The sequence below is a fragment of the Furipterus horrens genome, unplaced genomic scaffold (genome assembly GCF_987537825.1).
Source record: "Furipterus horrens unplaced genomic scaffold, mFurHor1.1.pri manual_scaffold_8, whole genome shotgun sequence".
Taxonomy (NCBI): Eukaryota; Metazoa; Chordata; class Mammalia; order Chiroptera; family Furipteridae; genus Furipterus; species Furipterus horrens.
The window spans coordinates 20,747,657-20,764,161 of NW_028327178.1; the positions used below are offsets into that span (position 1 = coordinate 20,747,657).

Below are 16,505 nucleotides of genomic sequence, written 5' to 3' on the forward strand. Positions count from 1 at the left end.
TGTCTTCAATTGCATCTTGCCAGGGTTTGGCCAGAACTTTGCAAAAAAGTTCTACAGGAATACTCAGCATCACGCCGGTAATGGGCCGCAGTACCTAATGATTAGAGCTGGGAGCCAGCTGGCAGAGGCCAAGCATAAGGCCTGGGTTTGCTCCAACAGTGGAAGGTATATGTGCTTGCTGGAGAATGGGGTCCTGGGATGGCAGGCTTCTGGGAAGACCTAAGTCCCTCTGGATGCCATGAGTGAGGGCCCCAGGGTACTGGGGGTGCCTGCCTGGAGAGCTGGATTACCAGCCAGCATCACAGGGACAGATGCTACTTGCCCCATGGGTTGCAGTGAAGAAGATAACAAAGAGAAGAAAGGTCTTGGAATGGAGAGACCTAAATTTCAGCTCTCAGACCCATCACCCTCAAGCTGGCCTGCTCATCCCTGCAGACACCACTTTCCATGTGGCAGATGGTGCCCCTCGTTCTAATCTGCCCTCCTGGAGTGAGTGATGGGGCTGTAAGGGAACGCCCTGGTGTATACCCATTGGTGGAGGCCTGCCCATGCTCAGCCTCACTGCTTCTGCACGGGATAGCCTATCATTTTGCCTTTTTTTCTCCGCCCGGTTTCTTCCACTAGCCCCTTCTCTTTTTCCCTCTTCCTTCTGTCTACTCCTTTGCTCCTACCTTAATCCAATCCTCCATGGGATGAAATGAGACAACACTGGAGTGGAAGCCAGAAGACCAGACTGACCTGACTTTACGGAGTCATTTCATGTCCCAGGGCTCGATTTTCTACGTCATGAAGTGAATGTTAACAACTGCTGGTCTCACTCTTCCTCACGACAGTGATGGGAAGCTCAAGTGGGATAATACATGCAACAGCCCTTTGCAAATTATAAAGTTGTATTTAAATGGAAAAGATTCTTAGATTCAGTTCAACCATTTTATCTTCATGGGTAGAATTATCAGTGCCTGACGCAGTGGAGTTAGAGGCAATGGTGCCTCCTTCTTCAATGTGGGGCTGACACTCGCTCAGAGGCCCATCCCAGAGGTGTCTGCAGGGCTGAATGCAGCCTGGGAGACGGGATGGCTTTGGTTCAGTCCCTTGAATTCCACATAGGAAGTTCCTCTTCCCCACAAGTTCTGAGCACCTTGTACACCGACAGCCCTAAGTGACAGAGAAGCTGCACTAAGGTGAGCACACTCGAGTTTCTGTAATTCTCTGACATTGTTCTCAGAAGGCTTTTTGTCTTCTGGGCCAACATCATTCCTGGCCATCGGGCTTTATTTAGAGCTGCCATTCTGTGTAGTCTTATACATTTTTTTATTGAGAGAGAAAGAGAGAGAGTGAGGGAGAGAGAAAGAGAGAGAGAGAAACAAGGGTGGTAGGTACTTGATACCTGATGATTAATTGTATTGGATTTTTAGGGTAGCCTCATTCAAACCTGACAATAGGCCTGTTGAGTTTTGATTTCTTAAAGTTGGGAAAACACATTTTAATAAACATTTGTCAATGTTATTTATGATATAAATATATAACACAAAATATATACTAGCTCCCAGAGAGAAATAGTGATTCACCATAGGAAATCCATTATTTACTTTTTAAAAAATTAGTAAAATAGCCATGTTAAGGAAACTTAATGCCATATGCTTTATGCAAATTTTGTAAAATTATAAGCTACATCACACCTCATATATGCAAAGCATATAGAGTGCATATATTCCACATGTGTACATACATTGTATGTGCAATTATCTATGTATGTTGTGAATATGTTTGTATATGTATATTTAAAATGTGTTCTTCATATATTCACTTACAAAATGTAAACCACATGCCCAGTTAAGCACTCAGCTTAAGACACAGAATGTTCCCGATACATCTTTGACAATCCCACGTATGTTACCTTCAGTTCCCGACTTGGTGCCTTTGAGTAAACTTGGAAAAGGTCCCCCTTCTTTCCGATAAAGATGCATTGCTCACACCAGGGTAAAAGGCTTGGGAATAACTTTAAAGGACTAGATTTTAGCTCTATCACCCTCTTGGCCAGATATTCTTGCAATGTGCAAAAAAGCAAAGGCAATCCTGCCCAATCTCCTCTTCTTTGCAGTTTTATTGTGTATATATGGATCCCTGAATAATATATTGTTTCTTTTTATGCTTTTGAACCTTATAAAAATAGTCACATGTTTTTTCTTGGTCAATATCCAAGCGTAGATGTTGAAAAAGCTATTAGCTTTTTTCTTGTTAATAGCATTCCTTGGTAGGAATATCCTGCAATTTATTGATCAATTATCCTGTCAATGGATATCCAAGTTGTGTGCAGTGTTTAGTTATTACAAAAAATGAGCATGCTAATATTTCCTATGCATGTGTGCAAGAGTTCTTCTAGAGTAGACAACTAGAAATGATACTGCAGTGTAGTAAGGATCTTTGATTCTTCTGTGTAATACCAAACTGTTTTTCAAATGATTATGCTGACTGATACTCCCACTAGCAGGTATAAAGAATATTCATTGTACAAATTCTCCAACCTATGGTAGTATCAGATTTTAATTGTTTCCAATCTTGTAAATGTGGCTTTAATTTGCCTTTTCCTGATTAAAATGAGGTTAACAATTTTTCTTGTGTCCGCTTACATGAAATGCCTTTTCATGTGTTTTATCCAGTTTTTTAAAAATCAGAATTGCTTTTCTTTTTCTTATTTAATTGTGAGAGTTCTTTAACTATTCAGAATTCTCCTCCTTTGGTGGTTATATAAAATGCAAATATTTTTCCCAGTTGATAGGCTATCACTATCTTTATAATTTATTTTGATAAGCATTTTTTATTACGATAGATTTGTAAAATCTTTATGGTTTGCATTTTCTGTCTTAAGAAATATTTTCCTATATTGAGGTCATAAAATGTTCTCTAAAAGTTTCAAGTTTCGCCTGTCACATTAAATTATGTAATTTATCTGAAATTGGGTATCTTAATATCTGATACGGTAACTTTCTCCATCTTTTTTCTTCCTCAGGAGTACTTTAGCTATTTTTGTACCTGTCATATAGGGTTTCCATGTGAGTTATAAAATTATAAAGTTCAGAAACTCTGCTTGTGGAAATTTTGATTGGAATTTAATTAAATCTATAGATAAATTTGGAGAAAATTTCATACTTTACGATAACAAGTGTTTCTATCCATCAATACACATCTTTCCCAATTTCATTTTTAATATACTTCAATAAGTCCCATTAAAAAAATGATACACATATTTTGTTGGATTTATTTCTAGGTACCATATTCTTTTTGGTATAAATCTGCATTTCTATATACCAATGAGAGTAACTTTGTCTTACACTTTTATTAATTTTGATAACTTGTTCATATATTCTCTCTGGATTTCAATGTAATTTTATCATAAGAAAATAATGTCAGTTGTATTTCTACTTTTCCAAACCTTACACATTTTACTTCTTTGACGTTCCTTGTTTTGCTGGCTGAGACCTTTAATGCAAATTGAACAGAAGTGGTGACAGAGGGCATTCTTGCCTTGTTCCTGATATCAAAGGAAAGGTTTTTAATGTTTCACTGCTAGGTATGATGCCTACTGGAAGGTTTTTTCTTCATATCCTTTATCAGGATGAGGAAGTGTCTTTCTATTCTTAGTTTTCCCAGAAAGTTTTTATCTTAAATGGTTGACTTATCAAATTACTTCTGCATCAATTGAGATAACCATCTGACTCTTCTCTTTTTTTCTGTTAATATGGGGAATTACACTAATATATTTTCTAATGTCAAATCAAAACTGTATTCCTGAGTTAAATCAAAGATGGTCAAAGTGTATTCTTTTAAATGCATTGTTAGATGAGGCTGATTATTATTTTGTTCGGAATTTTTATATCTATGTTTCTGGTTCAAATTGGCCTTTGATTTATTGATTTATTTTTCTCATTCTGTGTTTGTCTGACAGTGACGTGGGCTGCGACTTGGACAGAGTTCCCTTTTCTGTGCTATGGACAAGTCTGGGTAAACATGGAATTTTTGGTAGAACTTACCGAAAGTCTTTTGGACTGGGTTTTATTGAGAAGATTTCAAACTATTTATTTAATTTACTTAATGACTAAAAAGAAATTTGGGTTCTCTATTTCTTCTTGTATTGATTTTGGTTATATGCTTTTCTGAAACTGTGCTGGTTTCATCTCAGTTTTCAAATAGATTGTATCTAGTTGTTGATAGAATATTATTAGTCTTTTCACCTCAGCTGCATTGGCAGTAGTATATTTGCCATAATACTGAGTTTTTTCTTTTCTTATTCCTCTAATATCTTTCCTTGCCTTCTAGCTTTCCCTGCCCCCATTTGATTATTCTTGCCATAAATTCATTAGTCTTTATCAGTCTTTTCAAATGAACATCTAGCTTTGTTGCCCTTCTCCTGTATCTCTATGTGTTTTGTAATTTATTGATTTTTGCTTCTATCTTTATGATTTACTTTCTTTCTACTCTCTTTGGGTTTATTCATTTAAAAAGTAACTTCTAATTGCTTAAGTGGCACAGTAGACCTTCCTTCTTTTAGCCTTTCTTTTTTTGTAATATAAACCCTTATAAATTTCTCACCTGGAACCAACCTACAAGTTTTGTTATGCAGTATTTTCACTAAAATGAGATTCTAAGTTTTTTGACCTATGAGTTAATTAGAAGTATATTTCTTAATGTCTAATAATTTGAGGCTTTTAAAATGATTTTTTGTTAGAGTTTTAATATAATTGTCATTTGTTAGAGAATCTGATCTTTATAATATTGATACTTTGAAATTTGTTGGAGGTGCTCTATGGTCTAATATGTCATTAATTTTCATAGGTGAGCTTTGTTGTACTTTGTTAGTTGAATGTTACATTTATTAAAATGAGATTTGCAGGTTGTTTTTCTCCAATTTCCTATATCTTTACTCAACCTCTTTTTGTTTGCTTGATTAATTACTGAGAAAGATTGGTTAAAATGTTCCATTCTGAGACTAAGTTTGTCAGTTTCAACTTTTGTCCTGGTTGCTTTACTTAGTCTTAAACTATGTTACTATGTATACACAGAATCTTCTTGGTTTTTACTGAACAATATATCATTAAGGTTATACTATGACCCTCTGACTGCCAATAACTTTTTTAAAAGGCAAAGTTAATAAGGCTATTTTGGCTAATATTGATATATCGGCATACCAGCTTTCCATTACTATTGGTCTGGTATATTTATCTCATATTTTTCTTTTCAGTTATTTGCTTTCAGAGATTTTAGATGTATATCTTATAACCAGCATATTTCTGGATTATAAATTTGAAGATCCAATCTGACCTCTTTTAAGTATTTATGTTTGCTATGATCGCTGAGTTATTTGGATTCCTTTGTGCTTTATATCTTGTAAAATTTACAGTTTCTTATATTTCTTCCTTTTTTGATATTTTTTTCTCATTCTTTCTCCCACCCCATCCACTGGTTTTAAGTTATACCTTTAATTCTATCTGTTTATGGCTACCCTGACATTCTGAAATCCATATTTAATGAAATATGAAAAGCTATTATCATTAGCTTTTCCCAAAACAATAGAGTAAATTTTGAGTATTTTAACCTTGTTACTTCTAACCATTGTACTATAATTATTTAATATTTTACCTGTACTTTTTTTTAACACACACACACACACACAAACACACACACACACACACATATATATATATATATATATATATATATATATATATATATATAGTTGTTGTTGTTGAAGCACATACTTTACAAATTTCTTCAGGAAGAGTCTACAGGTAGTACAATTCACAATTTCGTTAGACTTAAAAATATTTTTTGTTGTTGTTTTTGAAAGATTGTATTACTCTGGATATTTTTCTGTTTTGACAATTTATTTTTCTTTCTGCAGTTTGAAGATAGTTTTCAATTGTCTACTAGATTTCATTGTTATTATAGAGAAGTCAGCTAAAAGCCTACTGTAATTTTTTGAAGGTTATTTATCCCTTCTTCCAGGCTACTGCTTGATTAGTGTATCCACCTTGGGAGTTCTTTTCTTTAACAAATAGCATGTTAAAATTTCTGAGGCTTTCTGATTTTGGGGACCCATATCTTTATCCCAGAAATTCTTAAGGGTGATTCTTTTCCATATTCCTTCTATCTCTTTTCTAGACCTTCAATAAAATGTATTAACCCTGTTTTTTTTAATCCCATGACTCTCTTAACTTTGGTTTATTATTAGCCAGTATTAACTGTCTACAGTATATATGATTTTTTGGACCTATCCGCAATTCAACAATTCTCTCTTTAGTAGTTATGACTAATTTGACATAGCACGCACAATTTCAATTACATGTTTCATTTATAGAATTTATTTTTGTGTAGTTTTCATATCTACTTTGTCATATTTCAGTCAACTGTATTATTCTTTTGATGACTGCCTTTATGTTTTCAAACATACTAAGCTTACTTAGTTCATATTTGAGAGAGATTCATATTTTTGTAGACTCAGTGGGTCCAATTCTACTCTTCGTTGTTTCTGCTGACTCTTACAAAAGCTTATTCTAATGCACTTTGCATTAGAATCTTTTTATTATGATTCATGTTTTTGGCATTTTACCCAAGAGAATTCACTTTTCCAGAGATAACATTCCACCAGCCCAGGGGCATTTTAAACTAAAATTTTGACTTGACCATTTTCAGCTCACGAAAAGTATCTATTTGGCCTCACTCACGTGAGAATTGTCTTAGGGTTAAGATTTCTCAGAGGTCGCTGGTCCCTCTAACCAGAGCACAGACAGACAAGATTCCTTTCTCTCTTTGTGGAGTTAGATTCTAGCTATTCTTTCACTGAGGGTTTTGCCTTATAAAACACAGTGTTTATGAAAGAATTTTGGATCATATCTCCCGCACTGCGTGGGTACTATATTTGTCTCCTATTTTTTTCATGTAGTCCAATGAACCAAAAAGTCCGGACATCCAGGGATAGGAAGATGCCCCAGAATATCCATCAACTTTAAGACTACCTACCTCTTTGTATTAGTGTTTTCTCATCAGTTTCAGCTTCTGAGGAACCCCTCCCCCCATACACATACACATACCTGGACACCTGGACATGCATTTAAAAAGATATCTTTTACACTTTATTTAGCTTTTAAAGATTTTGTATCAGAAGAGGTTCCAAGTATGTCTTGTCTGCTATATATTGAAAATAGAAACCTTTGTGTGTATGTGATTTCAATTGCAATGTTAATACAACGTAACCCACTAACTTCTTGCCTTTATTATCATTACTTATTTTTTAGCTTTATCCAGGCAATCTGAAATTCAGTTAATTAACTAAAGATACTACACAATAAATAAAATGCAGCTTGTTTTTGAAAAGTAATGCTTAACTTGCTTCTATAACTATATCTTATGATGTGGAAGTTTAAGCCACTTTTCTTTTTAAGTCCTAAAATAAAACTTTTCAGTGTGACATCCATGTCTTCTCCTTTTCAGATCACATACATGTGTATACATTTCTGTTTTTTTCTACAAAAGGGTCTATAATTTTTAGTAGATTCTAAAATAAGTACGCAATTTTAAAAATTAGGTTAAGAATTGCTTATCTTAGAGTAATATCAACAATGAAAAAGGTTCACTTTATAGGAGAATTCTGGAAACTATGGGAAAAGGGAGTGAAAAATATCCCACGAGAAACAGTATATATAGCTATATCTATCTACACATGCCTGTTTGTCTAAGTATAGATCGATTCACCTATTTACACAGAATACACACACATGTGCCCGTACTTTTATATTTGCAGGCACATGCTACTCTAGTCCTGAAAGAAACTAGTAAATGGAAATAGAAACTTGAGTTATCAATAATAAATTTGTTTTAATTATGTGTATTTTTTTACTCCAAGTTTAAGGACAATAAACTGTCTGAGCTTCACTGAGAGAACCAAGCGAGTCATTGCCAAGGAAACCCAGACAGCAGTCCTATCTAAAATGGGTAATTATGAACTAACACTACCCATCTTGACCTCCTGGCCAGACCTGGCTCCAAGTGATTCAACTGTTCCCATAAATCACATCTTCCCTCCAGAAACAAAGATATTTCAGATATTCAAAAGAATGTGACAGGGCTTTGAAAAAAATTCCGAGAGGGTTCCAAACAATTTGAGCAGAGGCAGCTGCATGAGGATCTGTGTAGCCTGGTCATTGCTGGGCGGGCAACAGTCCTCTCTGAGGGACTTGGGTGCTATGGCTTCATGAGTCTCACTGTTTGATAGCCACTTTTCCCCCTGTCCATCTCAAATATCATTATATGACTGCAGAATGGTCAACAAAGTAACTCTGAGGGCTGCTCTTCAGAAGGACATTTAGATATATGCTTGAGTAAGACCGTGTCTTTGGGGCATCTTGATGGGCAATGCCCCCTGGGAAAAGGTGTTTGGTTAAGCACACTAGAAGAATCGATATCACTTTACAGGTGTTCCTTGGATACTCTGTAGTATAATATATTTTCCTTCTCACTTTTAAAACCAAAAGCCTAGAAATTGCTTGCTCTTTTCCTCCGGCAACAAGGCCCTAATGGAGTATTGTATACTCTAACTCTCTGCTCAGATATTGTTTTTAAAACAGAAAGTCTTATGCCAGCTTTCCGCAGAGGATCTCTCTGGCCATCATTGTAAATCTGGGAGGGAATCATGGTACTTATGACAATGTAGCTGGTTAAAGGCCGAACACTGAACATGAACAATGGGAATCCATAGTCCTAAAAGCTGATTAAAAGTAACCCTGCAGATACTAAATGGTGGATTAAAGAGTGATTACTGACAAATTGATATATTGGCACCTAGACACTATAAACACAGAACAGTTGTACTGTAGATTTAAATTAATACCATTTAGAAGAAGCAAAAGAAACATCACATTAGTAACTATGGTCTGTGTGAGATTCATACAAAATAAATACAACTGTGGTTGCTGATAGATTCCACAGCTTAAAATAGTCAACATTAATAAGTGCATTAAGTCAGAATTATTATTATTACCATTATACCATTACATGCAGGGTTGTCTGAACCTCTTCAAAAAGAGATGGCAGAATAGCATCGCTCCAGAGACGTAAAATATGGACCATGTGAAGCGCTACAAAAGTTATAAGTTATCTGAAAAAAAAAAAACACTACCTACTGCTGATCTCAGAGGCATTGAGCATTCTCTAGAAATGGAGCATGGACTGAGACGTTTGAGTCACTGCAGGGCACATTAACAATGTGAAGAATAATAATTAGTAAAGCCATACCTGCATGTACCTGCCATGCATCAGGCACTATCAGAGCCAAGTGCTTTAGATGTATGGCCTCATTTAATCCACACCACACCCATGTGATATATAATCCTAATCCCAACTACAATACCTTATCATTGTACGTCATTTTGTAGGTTTATCATATACCATCTTGTGATTCTGTACTTTTCATAAGACAAGGAGGGCAGGAACAACCCTCTTTTTTGAGAAATGACAAAACTGAAATTTAGAAAAGATGGGTCTTTTGTGCAAAGACAGACTGCAAACAGGGATCTACTGTTGTGGTCCTTCTGTAATTTCATACTATCATAATACTTTGGAAAAAGATTTAATAAACAGGGCTTTATTTAACTAGGCTCATAATTGTCACCAAGCCCAGAAGAAGCCACCCAAGCTGGCACAGGCTGATGGCCATTTCTGGTGTTACTTGGTAAGAAAAAGAAGGACTTGGGCTACAGTACCAGGGATTAAAATTAGACACGCAAACCTGATCCAACCAGGAGCAGACTGGTGAGGAGTGCTCAATCCGGATCTGGCGAATCTTGGTTCTGCTCTCTGTGAGCTCTATGTTCTTGGAATTTTTCTTCCCTTCTCTGGGCCTTCTTTCCTAATGGGGATAATACTAGTACCTATTTCTTAGGGCTGGTCAGCAAAAAATGAGATTATGCATATAAAACACTTAGAATAGCACCTAACACTTATTAAGCCCTTAATAATTACTATTTTAAAAATGATTTCATGTTGTTTTGATAAGCATAAAAGCATCCAATCCTATGGTTTTATAAACTAAAATAGCTCCTTCTAGGTTTTCCCTCACTTTTCAGTGTTCCTAATTGGGATCTACTCAGTAGGCCAGGCTTCTACCCAGTAAGTTCCCTATAAGGCTGAGGGTCCACCATATATATCAGACACGGGTTTCAGTAACTATGGAAAGGTCTCACATACTATAACTACTACTACAGTCATGGCTGAAATTAAGCCATCCCATGACCTTGGGAAAATTTCTTAATTGTTCAAGATCTTGGTGTTCATCTATAAAATCAGGTTCAGAAAAGACAGGCTTCAGGCCCTGGACTGGGTTTGCAGAGGAATCTGGTACTAGAGCTCCTGACTCCTCACTAAAGGTGGAAGTGCCCCTCACTACACCATATTCACTTCCAAAGCCTTTAGAGGTCAAAAAAGGTTTGCAAAAAATAGCCTTCATAAGCCAGCAGGCAATTATTTAACCTACTGAGGACAGGGATCAAATAGGAGGAAGAGTCAAATATTCAGCTATTGGGGAAATACATAAAACATCCCACTTTCAGTCTCTGTAATTATCTACATGGCTAACAATTTATTCATGGTTTACCAAATTTGTATTACTGGTATGGGTACAACGAAAAGTTGCATCGCTGCTTGCTTTAGTAAACTTTTCAACAACTTAGAAGAGTTGAGAAAAAGAGAAACAGAACAAGGCAAATCAGAGCCACACATAAAGAAAAAAAGACCCCAGGCAGGGACAACCCGAAGGGCTGTAATAATTACAGAATTATCCCAATTAGATGTGGAAGGATAGAGCTCGCGCTCCGCCCCGAGGTGACGGCTCTAGAAAGCCAAGGTGTGCGGACTCACCAGCGGCGTCCCCCGCCGCCCCAGGCCGGCTCCTCGCCACAGGCTTGCTTCCTCGGCTTTTTGCTTTTGTGCATTTCAATGGTGCTCCCCTTTTCCTCACCCAACTTGTATATTTTATACCTGTGTAGGAGAATGTTATCGGAAGTGTCATTGATTCCAGAGCTGTGAAACCACAAATGGTGATTCCCCTCCACCAGGAACTTCAGAGGGGCTTACACTGTCTTTAATCCCAACCCCCTTCCCCAAACACACGCTTTGTGAGGTGCTTTCTTAGGCACCCTGCAATAAGTCCACGCAATATAAATGCACATTTCCAAAGTATACAGCACTTTTGAGCAGCATGAATGAAAAATTTTGGAAAGATGCTACAGTGAAACAACTGCAGACATAATACCCTGTTGTTTTTATTGCTAATTAGAAACCAAACACAAGTTTGACCTTATTGAAGGCTAATCAGCTATTAAAACTAAGTGCTTCTTTAGGAAACAAAAATCAAATCTGGTTGCCTCCTTTAGATGTAGAGAGAGAAATAAAACAACCAAGAGGGAGCATGTACTTTGTAATTCTTTCTTATTCCTCTCTGTGCTGATGCAATGTCACTGAATGGGACCATGTAAAATGTAAACACGGGCAAGACAGGAGTCACAGGGCAGAGGTAGGGCTGCCATCACAACCCCTGGATGCTCTTCTCTTGGCAAGTCCTGGTATTGTCAGGGAGATGGATTCTAAAACAACTCTATATTGTGCAATCTGCAGATTTTATTGACAAAGGTGTCAAGTCCTGCAGAACTGAAAGTTGTTTGCCTTGTCATGAGATAAATAAGCAGGTTTTCTTGAGCTCCCAGCTTTATTCAATTTACTTAGATACAAGGTGACTGTAAGCATTGATTCCATGTAAGACCGGATATAGATTTTTTAAGGGAGGTGCATGTCCTGGGAGTTAGAGTCACTTCTTGAAGAAGCTGATGGCAGCTTGGCTCATGGATCCAGAGAGAGAGAGAGGGGCGGGGGAGAGGGAGAGGGATGGAGAGAGAGAGAGAGAGAGAGAGAGAGAGAGAGAGAGAGAGAGAGAGAGAGAGGAGCCACTGGAACTTGGGAGATTGTGGTGATCCTGGGAGCCAGAGGGCTGGCCAGTTTCCATTGCTCTGCTTCAGGGATTCACAGCATCTTGCAGCTGGAATTGAGACTTAAAGAGTATCCAGGACAGTGGTTCTCAAACACTGGGTGTGTTCCAGAATCTGGAGGGCTGGTTGAAACACAGATCTGTGGTCCCTAGCACCAGAGGTTCTGATTCAGTAGGTTTGGAATGAGGCCTGAGAATTTGCATTCCAAACAAATTCTTAAGTGAGGCTCATGCCATAGGTCTGGGGACCGTACTTGGAGAAACATTGGTCTCACAGAATTCTCTTATTTTATAGGCAAAGGACCAAGGCACAGGGAGAAATAATGATTTGTGGAGGCTGTACCCAGCAGGCCTAGAAAACCAGTGTTTCCTGCTCTCATACCCAGGGTTCTTGCTTTTTCCCTAGAACCATGCTTTGCAGCCTTTCTACCTGTTGCGCAAAAACACAACCTTAATCTAGAGATAAAGTAGTTGTTTCTTAAGCAGGCGGCAGAGGAGTAGACTGCTTGTCTTCCCGCTGGAAGCTCCCATGCATTCATGCAAGACAAACAGTCTCCATGCTTGGGAAAAAGGAACAGCCTTTGTGTAAGGGGGTTTCTCCCTAGACTCCTGCTTGTCAGAGAAGATGAGAGACCAGGGAGCCTTAGGGATGTTCACGAGTGGAATTGGTTGTCTTACAGAGTAAAGAGTTTCTGGAGACTACACACTTTTTTTTTTTTCCTTACCAGAGGAATTTGGCAGAAGGTATTGGTAAGTCAGAAAAGCTATTTGGGGTTGGGTGACCTCTCAGTCCCCTCCTAACTTTAAGGATCTATGACCCATGAAATTGGCTCTTTTAATACATATTGCAGTAAGACTTTCTCATTTCAACCTTACTAAACCATAGTTTGTAATAGAATGTAAGCTGTAATCAAGTAATGCTGAACCCTGAAAACAGTTTACTGTGCAACTTCTATTTCCTGAATCTTTTTTTATTTTTAGCAATCATTTTACAGAATGCGTGTCCTGATATTTGTATTAAAATATACCCAGTCTCTATTCTACATTTTAGATTCTATATCCTCTGAACCTGCTTTATTCTCTTCTCAGCATTTTTTGATGTCTGAGATTATATTATAGACTTACTGCCTTGCTCACTGTCTGGTCCCACGAAGATAAGATATAAACACTGTGAGAGTGAAACATTATGTCTTTGGGCCACTGCTCTAACCATAGCAGTCACCAAGCTGAGTACTGAGTGGCAGTGGATCAGCATCTGCTCAGTGGATGACTTTGAAGGTTCCTTGCCTCCAAATTAATATCTACAGAGGTTTTCAGAAATATGAATTTAGGAACCAGAAGGAATTCCTGTTTTATAAAGCTATGAAAGGAAGTTCATAAATGGAGGATCAAGGCAGTCATATATTTCCTCCTTACCAGCCAATATAGGTACAGAAGATGGTGCTAAGAAAATAATAAGGAATATTAAAGCATATCAAGTGAGTCTTCTTGAACCTGAACCATGTTTTGTGTATTGCAGAGTCTCTCCAGAAGACAGCCATTGGTGATTTTTGTATCAGTGTTGATCATTTGCTAGCACTTAGGGTTTGGAATACTAAGGTCTCAAATTCTTACAGGAAAACCAGCAGCTCTATTACTATGGCTCAAAATATCAGATTTGTTCAACACAAAAACACCACCCCACCATGTGTAGTGAAATCATACAGCTTTGTGATCTTTTCCATGGACCAAACTTTACTCTATCGTCATTGAAGCTATGAACAGTAGTTCTATTCAGAAATGTTCACTGACTACCATTTTGTTTCAGCATTGGGGACTGAACCACAAGCTCATTCAAACTTCTACTGGACACCACCAATAGTACACTGAATTTGATTAAAGTAAGACAGCTCCTTTGAAGTCACCCTAGAACAAAGGGCCAAACAAATATGAAAGGCTTAGGGATAAAGTTAAAAATAGGCAGTTTCCAGGAATACAGTTCCAAGCAAAAAAAAAAAAAAAGACTGGAGTTGACATCTTGCATTGCCATGGGAAGCAAATTCAGATTTTCACTGGTTCTGTCAAGGACAGGAATGTCCATGTGAGACTTTTCATACAGTTGTTAAGGTAGCATTCACCAGATGGGAGCCTGCCCTGCTCTGTGATCAATGTCCAGACCAGGACACCAGAGGTGAGAGGAAAGCCCACCCGGTGGGGCTCATGGGCATTCTAGTCAGTAGAGAAGAAGGAGCATGAACTCTTAAGTCAGACAGATTTGGGTTCAAGTTCAGGTTCATATACTGACATACATAATTTTAGACAAATTACTCATTTCTTGAGGCTCAGTAGTCTTAAAATTGGAATAGTTCTGGGATATGTGATGCACCATGTGGAGACTGTAGCTAACAACAATGTAGGGAATATCTGAAAGTTGCTAAGAGAGTAGGTCTTAAAAATTTTCATCGTAAGAAAAAAAGCTGTAACCTATGTGAGATGATGGATGTTAACTTGTGGTAATCTTTTGACAACACATACAGATATAAAATCATTATGTGTACCCTTTATACCTATACAAAGTTACATGTCAATTATATCTCAATAAAACTGAAAAAAATTGGAAGAATAGTGCCTATTATAAAGAGATCTGGGAAAATTAAAGATATCTTATGAATAATGTCAAAGAGCATCACATCCTGGAGCTTTAAAAAAATGCAAGTGGAGACTTCCGGCCAAGATGGATGTGTAGACAGAAATGCTGCATCTCCCTCCACGACTAAAAAAGAATACAACTACCTCAAAACTAGAGACAACCAGAAGTCCCAGAAAATCAAGCTGCATGAGAGTACAACAAACAAAGATATAAAGAAGAAATATTCATCCAGACAGGTAGGAGGGGAGGAGCCGGGATGGAGAGGACGCTGTGTGGTGGTGGCAGCAGCAGGCTGGTGGAAAGCACAGTCACACATTTTAAAAAGTAGGGATGGACACCTGGGGAGCGCTCCCAGCACAAGACCAGACTGCACAGCTCACGGTCCCAGTGCTAGGGAAAATAAAGCCTCATTGCTTCTGATTGTGCAAACCAGTGGGGTTGGGGCAGAGGAAAAAACTGCCAGTCTCTCAGCAGAGTCCGCTTGTTTAAAGGGCCCCACAGTCCTAGAATGTCCATAGACCCACCCACTCTGGGAATGATGGCCAGGGCAACAGATAGAGAGGTGCCAGTCCCATACAGGAGTGGGAGAAGTGCCTGGAAAAAGGGTGAGTGCTGAGCAAATGGCATTGTTCCCTCTCATACCCCTCCCCCACATACAGCACCACAACATGGTGAAATGGGTTGCCTCATACTGACGAATACCTAAGACTCTGCCCCTTACAATGTAATGGATGTGACAGCTCTACCTAAGACATGAAGGCAAACAAACACAGGAGCCTGTCAAGATGAGGAGACAGAGAACTCTGGCCCAAAAGAGGAAACGGATCAAGGTTCCAGTGGGAGAACTAAGTGACGAGGAGATAGCCAACCTAACAGATGAAGAGTTCAAAACACTGGTGGTAAAGATGCTCACAGGCTTGACAGATATGCTTGAGTATGGCAAATGCATAAGGGAAAAAGTGAAAGCTATGCTAAATGAAACAAAGGAAAATCCACACAAAACCAATGGTGAAGGGAAGAAAATTGGGGTTCAAATCAATGATCTGGAACATAAGGAAGAAAAAAAGTCAACCGATACAGAATGAGGAAACAAGAATTGAAAAAAATGAGGAGAAACTTAGGAACCTCTGGGAAACTTTAAATGTGCTAATATCTGAACCATAGGGGTGCCAGAAAGAGAAGAGGAAGAGCAAGAAATTGAAAGTTTATGTGAAAAAATAATAAAGGTAAACTCCCCAAATTTGGTGAAGGAAATAGACATACAAGTCCAGGAAGCACAGAGAGTTCCAAACAAGCTAGACCCAAAGAGGACCATACCAAGACACATCATAATTAAAATGCCAAAGGTTCAAGATAAAGAGAGAATCTTAAATGCAACAAGAGAAAAGCAGAGAGTTACCTACAAAGGGGTGCCTATAAGACTAACAACTAATTTCTCAAAAGAAACTTTGTAGGCAACAAGGGGGCTGGCAAGAAGTATTTAAGGTGATCAAAAGCAAGGATTTACAACCAAGATTACTCTATCCAGCAAAGCTATCATTTAGGATGGAAGGGCAGATGAAGTGTTCCCAGACAAGGTAAAGCTAAAAGAGTTCATCATCACTGAGCTATTACTATATGAAATGTCAAAGAGACTTACTTAAGAAAAAGGTCAAAATTATGAACATTAAAATGACAACAAACTCACAACTATCAACAACTGAATCTAGAAAATAAAAACAAAATCCAACTAAGCAAACCGGAATAGGAACAGAATCATAGGTATGGGGATCATTTGCAGGATTATCAGCTGGGAGGGGGAAGGGGAGAAATGGGTAAATGGTGCAGGGATTAGAAGCCTAATTG

General features: G+C 37.9%; 1 protein-coding gene across 2 annotated transcripts in view; it reads right to left on the reverse strand.

Moving 5' to 3' along the window:
- SETBP1 (SET binding protein 1) overlaps nt 1-16,505 on the reverse strand; it is a 356,432-nt gene that overhangs the window by 57,690 nt on the left and 282,237 nt on the right. The window contains exon 5 of one of the 2 annotated variants that reach the window (XM_090285575.1): nt 10,909-11,028. The exons of the other annotated variant lie outside the window; for it this stretch is intronic. Coding sequence (XP_090141701.1) covers nt 10,909-11,028 — 120 coding nt within the window. The remainder of the gene's footprint in view (nt 1-10,908; nt 11,029-16,505) is intronic. 2 annotated transcript variants of the gene reach the window in all.